Source organism: Monodelphis domestica, chromosome 4 (assembly GCF_027887165.1).
Source record: "Monodelphis domestica isolate mMonDom1 chromosome 4, mMonDom1.pri, whole genome shotgun sequence".
Taxonomy (NCBI): domain Eukaryota; kingdom Metazoa; phylum Chordata; class Mammalia; order Didelphimorphia; family Didelphidae; genus Monodelphis; species Monodelphis domestica.
Genome location: NC_077230.1, coordinates 190,420,185 through 190,441,628, shown reverse-complemented (window position 1 = coordinate 190,441,628; position 21,444 = coordinate 190,420,185). Strand labels below are relative to the sequence as shown.

General features: G+C 36.3%; 1 protein-coding gene across 1 annotated transcript in view; it reads left to right on the top strand.

Annotated features, from left to right (window-relative positions):
* Positions 1 to 21,444, top strand: part of PDE11A (phosphodiesterase 11A) — a 523,355-nt gene that overhangs the window by 282,879 nt on the left and 219,032 nt on the right. The window contains exons 7-9 of the mRNA XM_001377248.4: positions 13,879 to 13,954; positions 18,679 to 18,746; positions 21,340 to 21,432. Of these exons, the coding sequence (XP_001377285.1) occupies positions 13,879 to 13,954; positions 18,679 to 18,746; positions 21,340 to 21,432 (237 nt within the window). The remainder of the gene's footprint in view (positions 1 to 13,878; positions 13,955 to 18,678; positions 18,747 to 21,339; positions 21,433 to 21,444) is intronic.

The window sequence follows — 21,444 nt, the reverse complement described above, 5'->3', positions numbered from 1 at the left end:
CCCCATCAACATTCATTACTTTCCTTTGCTATCATGTTAGCCAATCTGCTACGTGTGAGGTGATGCCTCAGAGTTGTTTTGATTTGCATCTCTCTGATTATAAGAGATTTAGAACACTTTTTCATGTGCTTATTAATAGTTTTGATTTCTTTAACTGAAAATTGCCGATTCATGTCCCTTGCCCATTTATCATTTGGAGAATGTCTTGATTTTTTTTGTACAATTGGTTTAGTTCTTTATAAATTTGGGTAATTAGATCTTTGTCAGAGGTTTTTGTTATGAAGATTGTTTCCCAATTTGTTGCTTCCCATCTAATTTTTGATGCATTAGTTTTGTCTGTACAAAAACTTTTTAATTTTATATAATCCCATCATATCATCTGCAAAGAGTGATAGCTTGGTCTCTTCATTGCCTATTTTAATACCTTCAATTTCTTTTTCTTCTCTAATCACTAGTGTTTCTAGTACACTGTTAAATAATAGAAATGATAATGGGCATCCTTGTTTCACTCCTGGTCTTATTGGGAAGGCTTCTAGTTTATCCCCATTGCAGATGATGTTTGCTGATGGTTTTAGATAGATACTCTTCATTATTTTTAGGAAAGGCCTTTTTATTCCTATACTCTAGTGTTTTCAATAGGAATGGGTGTTGTATTTTGTCAGAAGCTTTTTCTGTATCTATTGAGATAATCATTTGATTTTTGTTGGTTTGCTTGTAAATATGGTCAATTATGTGGATGGTTTTCCTAATATTGAACCATCCTTGCATTCCTGGTATGAATCCTACCTGGTCATAGTGAATAACCCTCATGATGACTTGCTAGAGTCTTTTTCCTAGTATCCTATTTGAGACTTTTTCATCTATATTCATTACAGAGATTGGTCTATAGTTTTCTTTCTCTGTTTTTGACCTGCCTGGCTTTGGCATCAGAACCATATTTGTGTCATAAAAGAAATTTGGTACACCTCCTTTTTGCTTATTCTGTCAAATAGTTTGTATAATATTGGGATTAGTTGTTCTTTGAATGTTTTATAGAATTCATTTGTGAATCCATCTGGATCTGGGGATTTTTTCTTAGGGTGTTCTTTGATGGCTTGTTCAATTTTGCTTTCTGATATGGGGTTGTTTATGTAATGTATTTCTTCCTCTGTTAGTCTTAGCAATTTATATTTTTGTAAATATTCATCCATATCACCTAGATTGCCATATTTGTTGCCATATTATTGGGCATAATAGTTTTTAATGATTGCCTTAATTTTCTCTTCATTAGAGGTGAGATCTCCCTTTTCATCTTGGATACTGCCAATTTGGTTTTCTTCTTTCCTTTTTTTAATTAGATTGACCAGTACTTTGTCTATTTTATTTGTTTTTTTTTTCAAAGTACCAGCTTCTAGTCTTATTTATTAAATCAATAGTTCTGTGACTTTCAATTTTATTAATGTCTCCTTTGACTTTTAGGATCTCTAATTTAGTCTTCATCTGAGGATTTTTAATTTGTTCACTTTCTAGTTTTTTTTAATTTGCATGCCCAATTCATTGACCTCTGCCCTCTCTAGTTTGTTAATGTATGAACTCAAGGATGTAAATTTCCCCCGAGTACTGCTTTGGCTGCATCTCATAGGCTTTGAAAGGATGTCTCATTATTGTCATTTTCTTCAATGAAATTATTTTTTCTATGATTTGTTCTTTAACTAATCAGTTTTGAAGAATTGTATTGTTTAATTTCCAGTTAATTTTTCATTTGCCTCTCCATGTACCCTTACTAATTTTTATTTTCATTGCATTGTGATCTGAGAAGGTTACATTTATTATTTCTGTTCTATTGCACTTGTTTGCAATGTTTTTATGCCCTAATACATGGTCAATTTTTGTGAATGTACCATGTGCTGCTGAAAAGAAGGTGTATTCCTTTTTGTCCCTATTTATTTTTCTCCACATATCTACTAACTCTAATTTTTCTAAGATTTCATTCACTTCTCTTATCTCTTTCTCATTTATTTTTTGGTTTGATTTATCTAGTTCTGATAGAGGAAGGTTCAGGTCTCCTACTAGTATAGTTTTTCTATCTATTTCATCCTTGAGCTCCACTAGTTTCTCCTTTAGAAATTTGGATGCTATGCCATTTGGTGCATACATGTTGAGTACTGATATTTCCTCATTGTCTATACTGCCTTTTATCAGGATGTAATTACCATCCCTATCCCTTTTAATCATATCTATTTTTACTTTGTCTTTGTCAGATATCATGATTGTGACTCCTGCCTTCTTTTTATCAGTTGATGCCCAATAGATATGGCTCCATCCTCTTACTTTGACTCTATGCGTATATACCTTCCTCATGTGTGTTTCTTGTAGACAGCATATGGGAGGGTTTTGGATCCACTAATCCACTGTGCTATTTGCTTATGTTTTATGGATGAGTTCATTTCATTCACATTCAGAGTAATGATTACCAGCTGTGTATTTCCCAGCATTTTGATTTCCTGGTCCTGCCTTTTCTTCTTTCACTATTTCCTTCTACACCAATGTTTTGTTTTTAATCAGTTCCCCTAATTCCCACCTTTATTTTACTTCCCTTTCTACCCCCCCCTCCCTTCTTATTTCCCCCTTATCTTCTTTACAATCCTTTTAAACTACCCCACACCCTCTCCCTCCCTTGTACTGATTCCTTCCCCACCAGTCCGTTTATTACCCTTCTACTTCCTATAGGGTGCAAATCAATTCTCTGCCCTAATGGATTGGATTGTTCTTCCCTCTTTGGTCAATTTGAATGCACATATGAGTTGAGTATTTCCTATCTCCAACATCTTTACCCTTCCAGTGTATTGATGTTCTCCCCCCTCCCACCATGTGCTTCTTTGTGACATATAAATTTACCTCCTTCAGTTTCTTTTCCCAATTCTTTTAGTATTGACCTCTTTTTTAACTCTAGTTATACATATATATGTACATATACATATAAATACACACACATATATGTATTTATGCACACATATATCTATATACTTATTTATGTCTTATTTCATCCTATATAGTTTGTTATTGTTCCCTCTAAGTGTACTTCTTCTAGTTGCCTGTGTGGTAATAACAATTTTTAAGAGTTACCAATGACCTCTTTTCTTATAGGGACACATATCTTTTTAACTTATTGGGTCTCTTATAAAAACTGTTTTTTTCTGTTTTGTTTTGTTTTATTTTTCTTTTTTCCCTCTTTTTTAATGAACTATTGATGATTCTCTTGAATTCTGTGCTTGGACATCAAATTTTCTGTTCAGGTCTCGTCTTTTCTTTGTAAATGCTTGGAATTCTTCTATTTTGTTAAATGACTATACTTTCCCCTGTAAGAATATAGTCAGTTTTGCTGGGTAGTTGATTCTTGGTTGTAGACCTAGTTCCCTTGCTTTCCAGAATATCATATTCCATGCCTTTCGGTCCTTCAGTGTGGATGCAATGAGATCCTGCATTATCCTCACTGTAGTTCCATGGTATCTGAATGACTTCTTCTTGGCAGCTTGCAATATCTTTTCTTTGGTCTGATAGTTTTTGAATTTGGCTATAACATTCCTGGGTGTTGTCAGTTGGGGATTAAATACAGGAGGTGATCTGTGGACTCTTTCAATCTCCACTTTTCCCCTCTTGTTCTAGGATATCGGAGCAGTTTTCCTGAATAATTTCCTATAGTATTATGTCCAGGCTTTTTCTTTTATCATGGTCTTCTGGTAGACCAATGATTTTTAGATTGTCTCTTCTTGAATGATTTTCTAAATTGTCTGTTTTGTAAATGAGATGCTTTACATTTTCCTCAATTTTTTCATCCATTAAATTTTGTTTTATAGTGTCCTGCTGCCTTGTGAAGTCACTTGATTCTAGTTGTTGTATTCTGGTTCTTAAAGACTGGATTCCATCCCTGGATTTTTGGTCATCCTTCTCCTTCTGGTCTGATTTTCTTTGGAGATCATTTTTAATCCTCTTTACCTCATCTTTCATCTCCTTTGTCTCATCTTTCATCTTCTTTGCCTCATCTTTCATCTCCTTTGCCTCATGTTCAAGCTGGTTGATTTTGGCTTTCAAGACAGTATTTTTCTCATTTTAGTTCAAGTGCCTCTGTTTCCAGATGACTAATCTTAGTTTTTAAGTTCTTTTCCCAATTGTCTCCAGCCTCTCTTAATTGTGTTTTGAATTGTATTTTGAGTTCTTCCAAAGCCTATGTCCAATTCGCTGGGATTTCTGTTTTTATTGTTTGGTGTTTCCTCCTGCTCTGTTCCATTTCCTCTTTGTTCATTGCCTGTTTAGAAGCTGTCAATTGTAAATTATTTTTTCTTTTTCTGTTGTTTGCTCATATTTGCCCCTTCTTTCCCCCCTGTAGTTGCCTGCACTCTTGCTCCTCTCATTATGTGTTGGATCTGTGGGTTTGGACTTTTCTGTTAGTCTTCCCTCTTGGAATTTTGTCAGCAAGTCTCTCAGTGCAGTCTGTGAGGGAGCGGTATTGGAGCTTTTCCTTTCCTGTTCCCTCGAGGCTTTGATTGGATTAAAGTCCAGCAGTCTTTGAGGAAGGGGTGCTGGATCTTGAGCTTCCCGACCTCTGAAGACTGTTGATGGGGTTAAGTCCTGCTGGGTTGGGCTGGATGTGCCCTGAGGCCAAAATCTCCTTTTAAATTGAGTCCAGCAGGAGGATTCCTTGGCTCTGTCTTATTGTTAGGTTTGGTTTTTAGTCCCCTGGGAGCATTTAGTTTGTAATTGGTAAGGAAGGGTTTTTAGAGGTCTGAACTTTCTCTGCCTCTATGCCGCCATCTTGACCCACTTCCTCACTACTGATGATTATGAAAGATTTGACCTGTTCCATTTCTGTCATGATCCTATTAACCCCTCCTTTGGTAAACTGGCAGCCCCTGCAAGAGATTCACCATATTAATGCCAAACTGAGCATAGTCATCTAGCAGACACAGTTCATTAAAACTCAGAACTCCCAAGCTACAGCAATCCACTAACCTCAATTTTCCTGGAAATTAAGATGAACCACAACCTAAAAGTTTGGTTTAATTTCACTGTAGATAATAAGCAATGTCTTATTTATCTTGGATCCTCTGAAACATCTAGAACAGACCTCTTCCAAGAATAGAAACATTGCAAAAATTCACTGAGTACCCACAACTCTTTAGCTCTATAATCTCATTAAGATAAGTCATCTTGAAACTGAAATGAGCTACTATACTATGGCATTATTATGGGATTAGAGAAACACCTTTTTATCTTCTTGACATCTGTAATTTTTCTTTAAAAAATATTTTTTTAATTATTTAGAATATTTTCCCATGGTTACATGATTCATGATTTTTACCACCCCTCTTCCCTCCCCTCTCCTGGGGCTGACAAGAAATTCCCCTGGGTTATACATGTATCATTGTTCAAAACCTATTTCCATGTTATTCATATTTGCAGTAGAGTGATCTTTCAACATCAAAACTCCAATCACATCCCCATCAAACCACTTGATTGATCATATGTTTTTCTTCTATGTTTCTATTCCCACAGTTCTTTCTCTTGATATGGAGGGCATTTTTTCTCATAAGTTCCTCTGAATTATCCTGGATCATTGCTTTGCTGCTAGTAGAAAAGTCTGTTACATTTGAGTGTGCCATAATGTATCAGTCTCTGTGTATAACTTTCGCCTGGTTTTACTCCTTTTGCTCTATAATTCCTAGAGTTCTTTCCAGTTCACATGGAATTCCTCCAGTTTATCTTTCCTTTCAGCACAATAGTACTCCATCACCCTGTTCAGCCATTCACCAATCAATGAATACCCCCTCATTTTCCAATTTTTTGCCATTACAGAGAGGGTGGCTATAAGTATTTTAGTACAAGTATTTTTCCTTATTATCTCTTTGGGGTACAAACTCAGCAGTAATATGGCTGGATCAAAGGGCAGGCATTCTTTTAAAGCCCTTTATGCATAATTCCAAATTGCCTTCCAGAATGGTTGTATTAATTCACAACTCCACCAGCTCTGTATTAGTGTCCTAATTTAGCTACACCCCCTCCAACATTTATCACTTTCCTTTGCTGTCATATTGGCCAGTCAGTTAGGTGTGAGGTGGTACATAAGCATTTTAATTTGCATTTCTCTAATCAGGAGGGATTTAGAATATTTTTTCATGTGCTTATTGATAGTTTTGATTTCTTCATGTGAAAACTGCCTATTCATGTCCCTTAACCATTTGCTGATTGGGGAATAGCTTGATTTTTTGCAAATTTGACTTAGTTCCTTATATATTTAGGAAATTAAACCTTTATCAAAGAGTTTTGTTATAAATTTTTATTAATAAAATTTTCCCAGTTTGTTGCTTTCCTTCTAATTTTGGTTGCATTGGTTGTGTTTGTACAAAACATTTTTAATTTGACATAATCAAAGCCAGTAATTTTACATTTTTCAGTGTTCTCTATCTCTTTCTTGGTCTTAAATTCCTTCCTTTCCCACAGATCTGACAGGTATACTATTCTGTGTTCACCTAATTTATTTATGATTTCACTTTTTATATTTGAGTCATTTTCCCATTTTGAATTTATCTTGGTATAGGGTATAAGATGTTGAATTAAACCTCATTTTCCCCATACTACTTTCCAATTTTCCCAGCAGTTTTTGTCAAATAGTGAGTTTTTGTCCCAAAAGCTGAGATCTTTGGGTTTATCAAACACTAGCTTACTGAAGTTATTTACCCCTAATCTGATCCATTGATCCACCCTTCTGTCTCTTATCCAGTACCATACTGTTTGATGACCACTGCTTTATAGTACAGTTTAAGATCTGGTACTGCTAGGTCCCCATCCTTCACATTTTTTTTTCATTATTTCCTTTGATATTCTTGATCTCTTGTTCTTCCAGATGAACTTTGTTATAATTTTTTCTAATTCTATAAAAAAGTTTTTTGGTAGTTTGATAGGCATGGTGTTGAATAAGTACATTAATTTGGATAGGATTGTCATTTTTATTATATAGCTCATCCTACTCATGAGCAATTAATGTTTTTCCAATTATTTAGATCTAGTTTTAATTATGTGGAAAGTGTTTTATAGTTTTGTTATTATAATTCCTATGTTTATCTTGGCAGATACATTTCTAAATATTTTATGTTATCTGGAGTGACTTTAAATGGAGTTTTTCTTTCTAACTCCTGTTGCTGGGTTTTGTTGGCAATATACAGACATGTTGATGATTTATGTGGGTTTGTTTTGTACTTCAACTTTCTAAAGTTGTTAATTATTTCCACTAGCCTTTTACGTGATTTTCTAGGATTCTTTAAGTATACCATCATATCATCTGCAAAGAGTAATAGTTTTGTTTCTTCATTGCCTACTATAATCTCTTCAATTTCTTTTTCTTCTCTAATTGATACCTCTAGTGTTTCTAGTACAATATTAAATAATAGAGGTGATAATGGACATTCTTGCTTCACTCCTGATCTTATTGGGAAGTCTTCTGACTTGTCCCCATTACAGATGATACTTGCTGATGATTTTAAATATATATTGTTTATAATTGTGAGGAACAGTCCTTCTATTCCTATACTTTCTAATGTTTTCAATAGGAATGGGTGTTGTATTTTGTCAAAGACTTTTTATGCACTTATTGAGATAATTAAGTGATTTCAGTTGGTTTGATTATTTTTCTTTTTATATTTAGAATATTTTTCCATGGTTTCATGATTCATTATCCCCCACTCCCCCCATATTCCCTCCCCTTTCCTGGAGATGACAAGCAGTTCCACTGAGTTATACATGTATCATTGTTCAAAATCTATTTCCATGTTATTCATATTTGCAGTAGAATGATCTGAACCCTAATCATATCCCTATTAAACTATGTGATCAATCTTATATTTTTCTTCTGCATTTCTGTTCTTGCATTTCTTTCTCTGGATATCAAAATAGCGTTCTTTTTCATAAGTTCCTCTGGTTTGTCCAGGGTCCTTACATTGCTGTTAGTAGAATAGTCTATTACATTCGATTGTGCAATAATGTATCAGTCTCTGTGTACAATGTTCTCCTGGTTCTGCTCCTTTCGCTCTGCATCAATTCCTGGAAGTCTTTCTAGTTCACATGGAATTCCTCCAGTTCATCATTCCTTTCAGCACAATGGTATTCCATCACCATAAGATACCACAATTTTTTCAGCCATTCCCCAATCAATGGACACCCCCTCATTTTCCAGTTTTTTGCCACTACAAAGAACGTGACTGAATATTTTTGTACAAGTATTTTTCCCTATTATCTCTTTGGGATAAAATTGGTTTGATTATTGATATGGTCAATTATGTGGATGGTTTTCCTAATATTAAACCATCCTTGCATTCCTGGTATAAATCCCACCTGGTCATAGTGAATAATCCTTGTGATAATTTGCTATAGTCTTTTTGCTAGTATTTTATTTAAGATTTTTGCATCCAGGTTCACTTATAATGCCCCTTTAACAGCATCAGTTTTGAGATAAATACAAGTGAGGCATATCAAAAAGTAATCAAAAAGTATATCATATGGGTACTCTTTTTTAATAAAAGATGCATTAGAGCAAGTATAGTTCATGCCTTGGACTACTTTTGGATAACAAGATATGGGGCATTTAGATATGCCATCTCCTTGTTGGGACTATATATCTGCTTTTAATATATCATGGATTGATTAATGACTGCCATTTTTACATTTGTTTTAAATTTACAATTCATGACAACAAGGAATACTACTTATATTAGCTAAAAAGAAAGGTAATACCCTTCAAGCACAAAGATCAATAATTATTTTCTGGATATATTGTCAGAAAGATTTCATTCACAGACAGTGAAGAGTGGGTGAAGAATTAGGGAAACTGTATTTTTCCTGTAGATAGAATAAAGCTATGTCTTTTATAAAGGTCATTTCCTAGACCTACAGAATACCCCCTCATCACTTCCATCTATTTCCTGCTGATCTTCCAAAGAGTTGCCCCTATCAGAGGTCTCTCAGGAGTCCTTCAGTTGTCAGTACACCCTTATTATACATGGTATTTACTTATCCAGATTCCCAGGGTGTCCTTCCAGAAGAATGTATGTTCCTTGAGAGGAGAAATGACTCTGATTTGTATCCCCAGTACCTAGCTGTCAGTCATAAGTGTACTCAAGATCTAAAGTGATGGATGGAAACAAAGCTTTCAACCAAAAGACTGAAACCACCCTGTCCTTTGAAATCTCCTTTTAAGATTATATGAAATGGGAAATATAGTGTTAAGTTCTTCAAATGACTTCACAAGTTAAAATACTATATAATCATTTCCCTTCAAGACAGAAGACTAATACAACTGCAAACTAAATTGCTTTATCCTCTTAGAGGGGACCCGTCGTTCAGATCCCTAGCTGAAAGTAATCTCCAGGGGAAGAGCCTGACTGGAGATATATGGCACCTTTTGTAACTGTGTTAAGTTTATCTGGGGATGTTTGATTTCTCTCCTTTTCTATGTCTGGGATATGTGCCCATAATTTTTCCTGGATATCATAACCCTGTTTTTACTTATTAGTGGCAAAATGTAAGGCACTCTGACTAAATACTCAGGGATGCTGCACAGACATTTCAAAATTCTAGGTCTCAGTACTGCTGAGAAATTTGTTTTGCCTTCGTGTGTACCTTGTAAATTGGGAATTACATAAAAATGACCTCCTTGATCTGTGTAAGGATTCATTAAGGCAAGAACAATAGGTAGTTAATATCTCTCTCCTATCTTATGAACCCCTACCAATGGATAATTTCCAACATCCTTCTCTTCTACTGGCAGAGCTGGCAGAATGCTGATGGAGAAAATCCTGGAACCATGCTTATGGTGTCTACTACCAAACTGGTCCTATAACAGGACAATTGCTTTCATCTATCTCTTTTTTACTCCCTTTAACACCTGCTGCCTGTGAGACAAAAGCCTCAGGACTGAAGATACAAATATAGAAGTGAGATGATGTTATGATATTGTTTTAGGAAGGTTCATAATACCAAAGTGGAACACAAGGAAACACAAAACACACAAAAGAGTAGTAAAGCAGGTCAGCTTTATCGAGGGGACATACTTATTACAAAATTAAGATGTTCATGGAAGATAGTGAAAAATGATCAAGTGTGCTAGGACTACCCAACCCAACCCAATTTGTGGGTTTTTATAAGGTTATTATTTGGGTTCAGCAGGACTAAGCACTGGAAAATTGGAGCAAGGACCCTGGACCTAGTGACTAGTGTTGATTCATGCTAATAGGTGAGCAGGGGGGGCAGAAAGTGTGGAAGACTCTTATGGAATTGGTAGCTAGTTCATATTCAAACTCTTTGCTGTCAGCAAGGGGTTTTGGTTGTTACTGGAGGCAACTTTGTGGTTTAGAGGAAAAAAGTGTTTGGTCTGATGTCAGAAAGATCTGAGTTCAAATTTGGCCTCAGATACTAGTCATAGAACCTTGCGAAAGTCACTTGGCCTTTTTTCTGCTTCATTTTGCTCATCTATCAAATGAGGATAATAATAGCATCTATCTCACAGGACTGTTGTGAGTATTAAATGAGATAGCATTTGTAAAGCTCTTTGCAAATTTTAAATCACTATATAAATGCTAGTTATTTATTATTATAATTACTACTATGATATACTATGGTAGGTTGATTCTGGAATTTCAAGATTTCCTTCTTTAGAAATGTTGGGATGCTATTGTCTCTGACCTTGGGGAGCTTATATCCAATTGGGTCCCCAATATATCAGAAAATTTAAGGAACTAAAGCAACCAGCCTAAGAAAGTTCTAGTCCTATCAGAAAATTCTAAGTAGAAACTACCAGACATCAACAAGTTTCCTTCAGAGCACAGCCCCCTCTCTTCTTTTCACAGCTACAGGATGGTTTCAGTCTACCTTGCAGTCAAATGGACCTTCTGATTAAAATATTTGTTCTTACTTCAATTCAGTTCTATAAACATATATAAGGATTTTATTATGTTCAAGGCACTGTCCTTGGTGCTAGAATAAAGGTGTGCCTTTTCCTTGGAATGAGATCTCCTGGCCTTCTGTGAAAGAGAAATTGTACACAATATGCCAGTCTCTTAAAAAAATAATAATCAAATTTTTTACTTTATATTTTGGACAGAAAAACTACCAGGTATGGATGAAAGAATACCAATTAAAACATAGTTCATTAAAAAATATTTGTAGGTGGCCCAGACTCCACTAACATTTTCTCTGATGCCTTAACATAACTATGAGGGTGACTCCAAGACCTGGAAGACTATTCACACAAAGGCTGAGCTCTGGAAGCTGAGAGAGAGAGAGAGACAGAGAGACAGAGAGACAGAGAGACAGAGAGAGAGAATTGAAGACTGACTTGATTAACTCCTCATCAGAAATTTCACCACAGATGTTGAATTTTTTTGATCACAAGCAACTACTAATGAGTTTGTATATTAAAAAGAAGAGGAAAGGACTTGCCATCTGAGTCAGCAGAGAGAGTATCTATCCAGATGAAGTCATGCATTTCAGATTGATTAAAGTATAGATGCTGAATATAGGCACTTGGTTGAATTTATGGATCATTTTAGTATTTCCCCTTTAGAAGGTGAGTCTTGAGGACAAGGACTGTGTCTCCTTTACTCATAGATGAAATCTAGAGGAGAAATGTTATCATGAAAATGAAAAGAATAGAGGCTAAAATTTTTGAGATAATAATGATATTAATAGCTAGATTTATATAGCACTGTACAGTTGGAAAAGCATTTTATATATGTTATCTGATTACCAAAAAACCTAGTCTTTTAAATAGGTCAGGCATATATATATATATATATATATATATATATATATATTATATTATATCAATGCTAATGATATCTCACCTTTATATAGTCCTTTAAAATAACTTTACATATATTGTCTCCTTTGATCCTCTCAACAACCTAGTAAGCAGACGTGATAATCATTATCCACATTTTACAAATAAAGAAATGTAAAGGCTAAGTGATTTAAGTAAAATCACCTCACTGCTAAAAGGAAGATTTTTAATTCAATGCAGGTCTTCTGCCTCCAAACACCAAGCTCCTTCCACTATCTCATAATAGGAATTATTTCATCCTCTTGTCTCTGTCAGAATTTGTATGAAATATTGTTCATGGCCTTTGTTGAGAACAGTTCTTAACCTGGGGTTCACAGACTCCCATGATGTCAGTGGATAGATTTCAAGCAGTCCATGAAATTGGCTAAGAAAAAAATTACATCTTTGTTTTTACTAACTTTTAGCTGAAATTTATTACTGGTGCTAATAATAATGCTCACAATCACAATAATATCTCCTATTATTCTGAGAAAAGGCCCATAACCTTCACCAGGCTGCAAATGTGTCTAAGACACAAGCCTCGATCTAAAAGGTTTATCTTATTAGCTCTCTTCAATTTTATTCCAATTACCTGTTTGCTGTAGGCCAGGCCTTAACTAGAGAAAGGTAATCTAGAGTTTGTCCCAAAGGACTCAAATTTAGAGAGTGCGACTATTTAGCACTATTTTAGTAGCAAGGAAAGAACTGAATTTAGCATCTTCATAACATCATTAACTCTTTCCAGAGTGGTATCAGACATCAACAACGCTTATGAGGTGTTTTAGTAGGACTAGCACTCTGGTGAGGGGACTTGCTGAGCCTTTTTCAGGGTTCCTCATCCTCCTTTGGTGTCTACCTCTCATTAAACTCTCACCTATTGCTCAAAGAAGCTGAAGCATGCATAATGACCATGCCCTGGTAAAACCATCTGGGCAGATGGCTAAAACAGGTTGGGAGTAGCCTAAAACCCATAACCAAATTAGATGGATGTCTACTGAAGCATATGAATTTTTCACTTGGTGTAATGAGAAGATAGAACAATTTTTTTCAATGACCATGAAAGTGACTAAAGCAGGTGTTATGGAGCACTTAGAGTTTGGTTAGACATCGAAGATACTGAGGTCATCCACTGCATCCCAGGCCAACATTAGTCATCCTGAATTTTATCTTGCCCCTGGACTTGGATGACTCTGGAAGAAAGAGAGTTTGGCTTATGACTTTTTGTAATTCTGCCACACTTAAATCCAGTTCACATGAAATTCAAAGTATTAACCGATGATGGCTGGTCCTTTGCGAAAATGAATGACAAAACAATAGTAACCAATTTTTGATCAATTAAATTTGTCTTACTTATTTGTAGCAACTCTAATTTTATTGTCTAAGCTATTAATAATAACCAATATTATGCCAATCTTGTAGGACTTTATAGTGTAAAGAAAAATGTGTGTACATTTGCATATTGTAATTATAGACATGGAGTATAATGACCTCACAAATAACTATGCAGAGACAGATGATTCAGGAATGACTCTATCAGTAACAATTTCCTGGCCATTAAAATATAATGAGTTTCATTTTTGTGATGTTAATAATTTGTAATTAATTTATATTAAAAAGTAGTGTTGTCCTTTGCAGAACATATCTTTCTGTTTAGTATGTGGACCAAGTGTGTATATTTTTGTGTTATAATACACACACATATATACTCTCTCTCTCTCTATATATATATATATGTATATACACTCATATGCATATGTGTATGCAGATTAAATGTAATTTGAAGAGAAAAATAAACTAAATTTCATAATCCAAGAGAAGCCCTTATTGAGGAGGTAACACATGAAATTAAGGCTTGAAGTCTTCTGATAAACAGAGTTGAAATAAATAGTTGAATGTACATGAAATTTAAAAATCAGTTTTCATACAGTAATTATTTTAAACCTGTCCAAAATATTTGTTACTAGAAATTGGTGAGATTATAAATCCATGATGAGTGGTTATATATATTTAACATTTTAATTTTTTAACCCTAGGCTGACCAGATATCTGGCTTTCATATAAGATCAGTGCTATGTGTCCCTATTTGGAACAGCAATCATCAAATAATTGGTAAGTTACTGATATAATAGGACAAGAATTGTCCTGGAATAAAATATTTCTCTTTTAGAATTAATTGTTTTTTTTTTCTTTCCTTTTTGAACTCCAGGATTCACTAGTCTGAGTCTTATTCCATCCCACATTCTCAAGCTCCATGCAAGGAGTTCATCCTTCTTTCTGAAGAAATTTGATTATTTGTTCACTCATTCATCAGCAAATATTTATTGAGTACAGGGCAAAAATTTTTCATGTACTTAAAATGTAGGGAAATAAGAGACATACTGAATTTAGTATCTTACCAGTGAGCAAACAGACTTTTTGCCAAAAGAGATGTGAGGTAGCCCACATTTTCCTAAAGAGAGAGAACACAGTAGAGGTCAGCTATTAATTTCTAATTTCAAATGTCTCTTAATCTACCTGGTCAGCCAAACCTGTTTATGGCAGTCTGGTCTAGAAATCACCAAATTCTGGAAGTCTAGTGATGGCACAGGGACCAACACCAAACAACCAAAAACAAAAACAAACAAAAAAGCATTGATGTGCTTCTTGAAATTAGGGGTAAAAGGGAGACATTTTTCTTTGAGAGTAATATGAATTTTTCTTTAAAAAACTCCTTTATTTCAAACTGTGTCTGCTTTCTTTCTCTGGGGAGCTGTTTTCCTCTTAGAAGTTTCCATAAGATTTTCTTCCTAATGTCCAGGTTACGGGTAGTGCTTGCCAATGGAATTCCATATTTTACCAATTAGTATTTAGACCTAATAAAAACAATTTTTCTCATTCATTTACTCAACAGAATCAAGTATTGATTAAACATATGGAAAAAGATGAATACCAAAGGAAAAGGAATGTGTAGGAGTCAGGAACCACAGCCCCAAATATAAAATACTGAATGAGACCATTTCAAATAGCTAATTATGTTGACATGTAGCAGAATGATGGGGCAGCTAGATGGCTCAGTGGATAGAGTACTGTGCCTGGAGTCAGAAAGACTTGAGTTCAAATATGACCTCATATGTTTACCAGCTATATGACCCTAGACAAATCACTTAACCTCTGTTGGCCTTAACCTACTGAAGAAAGAAATGATAAACAACCCCAGTATCTTTGCCAACCCCCCCCCAAAAAAAAAAACCCATGGACAGTATTATCCATGTGGTCATGAAATTACATCAAGTTCATAATGTATATGTAGTTATTTCAAAATTGGGGCTATTGTTTACCCAAATGTGAAATGCCTGAAGTTTTTCATTCAACCCATAAATTCCTGGCTATGTTCAATGGATTTAGTGGTACAATGGATAGAGTGCCAGCTGTGAAGTCAGGTAGACTAGTCTTCCAGAATTCAAATCTGTCCTTAAACATTTGCTAGCTATGTGACCTTGGGCAAGGCACTTCACCTTGTTTGCTTCAGTTTCCTTTTCTGTAAAATTAGCTGGAGAAGGAAATGGGAAAGCACTTCAGAATCTTCACCAAGAAAATCCCAATTGGGGTTATGTAGAAACAGACTCAGGATATGACTGAAACAACTGAAAAACGAGTCACTTTCTAATGCTAAGTTCAATGCTATGTGAGATATAATCATTCTTATGGGTCAGCAGGAGTAGAGGCTCGTTCATTTATTGAACTCTGCCTTGGTTTTGTAATGGCTGGAGCCAGGATTTCCCTATTTGTAGGTCTGTGGGAGACTTCTGTCTTGTTTCTCATATTCTGGAATCCGTGGTATGATATTGGGAATGAAGTTTCAGGTAAGGGAGCAGTCATGAATCAGCTGGGAGAGGGGGTGTGCAGCACTTCTTTACAAGAGTGGTGTTGGGGTAATGTGAGGCTTAAATCAGATACTGGATATAAAACATTTTACGTACCTTAAAGTGCTATATAACTGCCAATTATCATCTTCATCTTCATCCTTTGTTATTATTAGCCTCCTGTTTGATAATGATTTCATTCCTTGGCCCTTCTACTATACTCCTGCTGAAGCTCAAGCATTGTTTCTAGAGCTTTATAGGGGTATGCTGGTTTATATATTTATGTTCAATGTTTAACAACTGGGATCATTTGAAGAAAAAAATACATATAATTTTGAAGTTTAATTCAGCATTATTTTTGTTGCTTGCAGGCATTTCAGTCATGTCTAACTCTTCATGTACCATTTGAGGTTTTCTTGGCAAAGATACTGGAGTAGTTTGCCATTTCCTTCTCCATCTCATTTTGCAGATGAGGAAACTGAGGCAAATAGGTTTAAGTACCTTCCCGGGTCACACAAATAGTAAATGTCTGAGGTCACATTTGAACTCAGGTCTTTCCTAATTCCAGCCAGGCATTCTATCCACTGTGCCAGCTAGTTGCCTTCTGGATTATTAACACTTTATTTAATCTGGATAATCAATAAAACAATAAATCAAACCCTAATTTATAGTGATTGACATTTCTTAGATGTAAATGTTCATACCAAAAATGTAAACATTTTAGAACTGGCTCAGGCACACTCTTGGGCTAACTCCTGCCTTCTAGATTGATAGCAGTATATCAGACTTTTGTTGTAGGTCTTTATGTTTCAGAGATATGTGTTGCCCTGAAATATGTGTGTGTGTGTATGTGTATACACAAAAATCAACCATGCTATAACAGAGATCTAGTATTTTATAGGTCCTGATGGTATTTTTTTAAACCTTTATCTTCCACTTTAGAAAAGATACTAAGTACTGGATCCAAAGCAGAAAAGGTAAAAGGCTGGTAAATTGGGTTTAAGTAATTTACTCAGGGTCACACAGCTAGGAAGAGTCAGATGACAGACTTGAATCCAGGATGTCCCATCTCCAGGCCTGACCCTAGGTATGTCCTCAGGGAACCTTAAGGATGCTTTGTGGTTGCTTAGGCTTCAGCAGAGCCCAATCTGAAAACTAACCATTGCTCCTGAAGCCTTAGTAGGACCATTTGCTTCTCTAAATCCCTAATTCCTGATAAGGAGCCCACATGGATAGAATTTAAGTGGAACATTTGTATATATTTCTTTTTTTTTTAAATTTAGAATATTTCCCCATGGTTACATGATTCATGACTCTTTCCCAACCCACCCCCACCCCCACTCTTCCCTCCCCTTTCCCATAGCTGACAAGCAATTCCACTGGGTTATACATGTGTCATTGTTCAAAATCTATTTCCATGTTATTCATATTTGCAGTAGAGTGATCTTTTAACATCAAAACCCCAATCTTATCCCCATCGAACCACATGATCAATCATATGTTTTTCTTCTGCATTTCTGCTCTCAACGTTCTTTCTCTGGATGTGGATTGCTTTGGGGTGGGCCAGCCTCCCACAGGGGAGGTGGGATGGTGTTGGTGAAATGATGGATGGACGAAGCTTTTGCATTTAACCTGCAGCACAGGTTTCACAGGATAAACTGATCCACCTTGGCTGAGTGCTGGCTTTATTGTATACTCTCATGATCACACAACTACATGGCACACAGTTTCATTCTCAACATACATGTTTCCATGGAACCTAACAACAGACAGGAAATCTAGGGAGATAGTCAACAAAACATTGTTGCTTAGTGCAGGATCAGAGGGTAGCATCAACATGACCCAGATATAGGTTAAGGAATTCAGAGCACAGATTTGCCAAAAGTTTTTATGCCTAGAAAAGAGGGTCCTATCTACGTGCATATATAAGAATCCTTTGGTTTAATTTTGTAAGTGGGCTCTCCTGGTAATATCTTAGGGGGATAGAGTGGGACATCTGTATTAACCCTGCAAGCATGTTGCTCTCATCTATTTTTCCTGGGGCTAAATAAGAATAATAATCATGTTAATTCCAATAATAAGGGGATGTTAATAATGAAAGTCACTTAGGGGGATTTCAGTGGATGTTTCCATCCTTCCTGGAGGCTGCTTCACAGTCCCTGGTTTCCATTTGGACTGTGTCAAAAAAAAAAAACAAAAAAAAAAACAGCATGGTCTTTGATGGCTCCTGGCATCTCCCCCCTTTTTGTTTTTTAATTGGAGTGACTTCAATTCCCCTTGGGATTGATTTAGGGTAGAACCTAGCTATGGATGATGACTGTTATTCAGTCTATCAATCTCTTGCATATGTGACATTCTAAAATTTGATTGGATATTATCAAATCACCTAAACAACACTCTTGTGATATTACTACAACAAAGAATTCTGTGATAATTTATTAGATTTCTACAACACTCTGTGATAGATATGATTAATGTGAATAAAGCCATTTGTAGATTAGTACCCCTTGACCTGCTTGTGCTTTGAGAAAGGAGGGGTCATGGGCAGTACTCTTTGGGCTTTAATTCTATAATTGCAATCTTTGGGGGGGTAATAACCTAGGGGGCTTAAAGTAGGGTATATATATTTATTGATCCTATAAGTATTTGCTCTCATATTATTTCTCCTGTATTGGGGAGAGAATAATAATCATAACAAGTCCATTAGTGGGGAAAATTTTGGGAGAGAAGTCACAGAGGGGGATCAGCAGGGGGCCCTCATCCTGGGGTCTGCTTTGCAGACCTCCTTTCCTCAGACTGTGACCTTGTCAGCTGGTTGGGGTATAATGGCCTCTTGCAGTGAATAGCATTCTTTCTCATAAGTCCCTCTGGATTATTTGTGTATATTTAAATGTCTCAGAATAGACAGGGGCTAGATCCCAGATATGTATTTTAGTAATATTTTGATTTCTGTGTTTGATATTAACAACATGGTGTGAATTCTTTCAACAGGGGTTGCTCAAGTTTTAAATAGACTCGATGGGAAACCTTTTGATGATGCCGATCAACGTCTTTTCGAGGTACAGAGAGAGCTTTGTAGACTATGTATGATCTACACATAATTGTACTTGTGCCAAAATTCTTTCAGAGATAGAAGTCAGTGGGGACAGTTTTTTTGATGTTGGAATTTGCTCATCTGGATTAATTCATCCCTGTGCATTCCATCTTTGCCAGGTATGGCCAGTTTCTCATAGTATTCCCATAAGGTATTACCTAGCTCTGCTGGTATTACTTCCTGTCTCTAAACAACCATAGAAAAGTACCAGAAACAGTGGTGTAAAGTGTGATCATGATTCCATGGTCGAGTTTATTTGACAGTAGTGTTTGACATTCCTATTTTCTATGATGCAATCTAATACAGTCCAAAGAGCAGTTAATAATTTTTACTATGAGAAAAGCATTGTGCTGCCACTGAAAAGATGGAAACAAATGGAAAAACCATCCCTTCCTTTAAGGAGCATACATTTTACCACTCTCCCATCTGCCCTATTAGCCCCATATTTCAGATTGCCCTAAGGCTGAAATGCCTTTTTATTAGTGTGTGTGTATATGTGTGTGTGTGTGTGTGTGTGTGTGTGTGTGTTGTACATTTGAGCTGAGTGGCACAGTGAATAGAGAGCTGAACTTGGAGTCACAATGAACTGAATGTGAATCCATTCTTAGACACTAGCTGTATGGCCCTGGGTAAATCATTTAACCTCTGTCTGCTTCAGTTTCTTCATCCATATAAAGGGATAATACTAGCACTTCTCTCATAGGATTGTTATGGGTATTTAGTGAGATGGCCCAAGTAAAGGGTTTTGCTAACCCTTAAGTGCCATATAAATATAATTTCTTGTTTATTGCTGTATATGTTGCTCCCTGCTTGTCTCTGCTGTTGCTGATTCCTATTCTACCTGTGCTTGCCCTGCTGGTCCTCTCTCCTCTCCACTGTGAAATAGAATATGTAAACTGAGCAGAAACTGTTATTTGTTGAAATATAGAAAAGTAAACTGAGGGAAACTATTTCTTCTTGAACTGACTGCTGTCCTCTGGCTTATGACTAGAGAGAGTTGCTAGAGGAGGATCTCCTAGTTACAATGGGGATAGATGAGAGACACTGCTAGTACAGGGGAATGCTGCCACACAGGGATACTGGCACATAGGGATGTTGGTACACAGAGGACTGCTCTGGGGTTTATTCTGGGTTTTGCCTGCTGATCCATATTGATGGCTGTTGGATCAATCTACTTCCTAACCTCCTTCCTCCCTTACTCCCTCCCTTTTCCAACCCTCTCCTCCTTTGCCTCCTCCACCTCCCAATACTTCTTGAAGCCTTTGGCTTCTTCCCTTCCCACTAAGTGAACTATAAAGATCTTCTTTTCTTTTCCTTTATCAAGTAGGGGTTTATTGAGATGACAGTATGGGAAACTGAGCTAAGTGGGATAAGGGTTTCCCTAATCTATAAGGGGAATTTGAGAGGGTTATGGAGATAGTCCAGTAACAAAAGTGAGAAAAGGAACAGTTAGATAAATGGAGGACAACAGTTAAGATCTTCTTTCTTCTTTTACAACACCATCAAGGTCTCTCAGTTTCTCCTGGACAGCTTAAACTCTCAGAGAGAGACAACCAACTCAAAAGCCAAGTTTCTTCTTCTTCTCCTCTCTCTGTGGCCAGAAAAAACCCAACTCTTGGTCAGTCAAAATCTCAGAGAGCGCAGGGGTCTCCCCTTAATCATAAAGCCCCCAAAACAAGCCAGCACAATCAGGGTCTTCAGCCAGCCTCCACTGCCAGCCTCAACTGCCAGAGAGAGAGTGACACTCCCAGTACCCTCCCCCATGTCATCTCAACTGCCACTCCTCCTGGGAACATTCCATTTAAGAATCTTCATCTTGATTGACAAAACGTCCCCAGCTTAGTCTCTTGCATCTTGTCTTGTCCTTCAAAATCTTTCTCTCTTCATGCCTCTTCCACAATTGATAGCCACTGGCACTTACTAAGTTCTCCCAGTCTTGATTCTTTGCTATGACCAGAAGGTTCTAACTTCTTGCATCCTAGAAATGAAAATGAGATTTAAACACTTATATTTTCAAAGCCTTTTATTTGCAAAATACACTATAATTATCTGAAGGTTATTCTTGCCACAGTCTGTAGGAAATGGTCCAAAGGGCATTGAATGGATGGGCTCATGATTCATCCATATCTTCACAGACTCCATAATGATAGACCTCAAACACTAGTTATATGACCCTGGCCACATCACTTAACCTCTGTTTGCCTTGGTTTTCTCGAATGTAAAATTAGGATCATAGCAGCTTCTACCTTTCAGGATTGTTGTGATAATCAAATGGAATATTTGTAAAGTGCTTAGGACATAGACGGAGCTATATAAATATTTATTCCATCTCTTTTTTCTTCCCTGGGTCACCTTGGGTAAGTTCCTTCAAGTTTCAGTGTTCCAAGGCAACTCTTTAAGACTTAAAATTATAGAATGGTTACAGATCTTTATTGGTGAAAGGATTTCTTCACTAGGAATTCCTTACCCTAGCAAGTTCTCAACTGAAAAAAGAAATTCACATTTGTCTTTGAAGACTGGCTATATTTGTTTTAAACTGTGCCTTTTCTCTTTCTTAGGCCTTTGTCATTTTCTGTGGCCTTGGGATCAACAACACAATAATGTATGATCAGGTGAAGAAGTCCTGGGCCAAGCAATCTGTTGCTCTTGATGTAAGTATATTG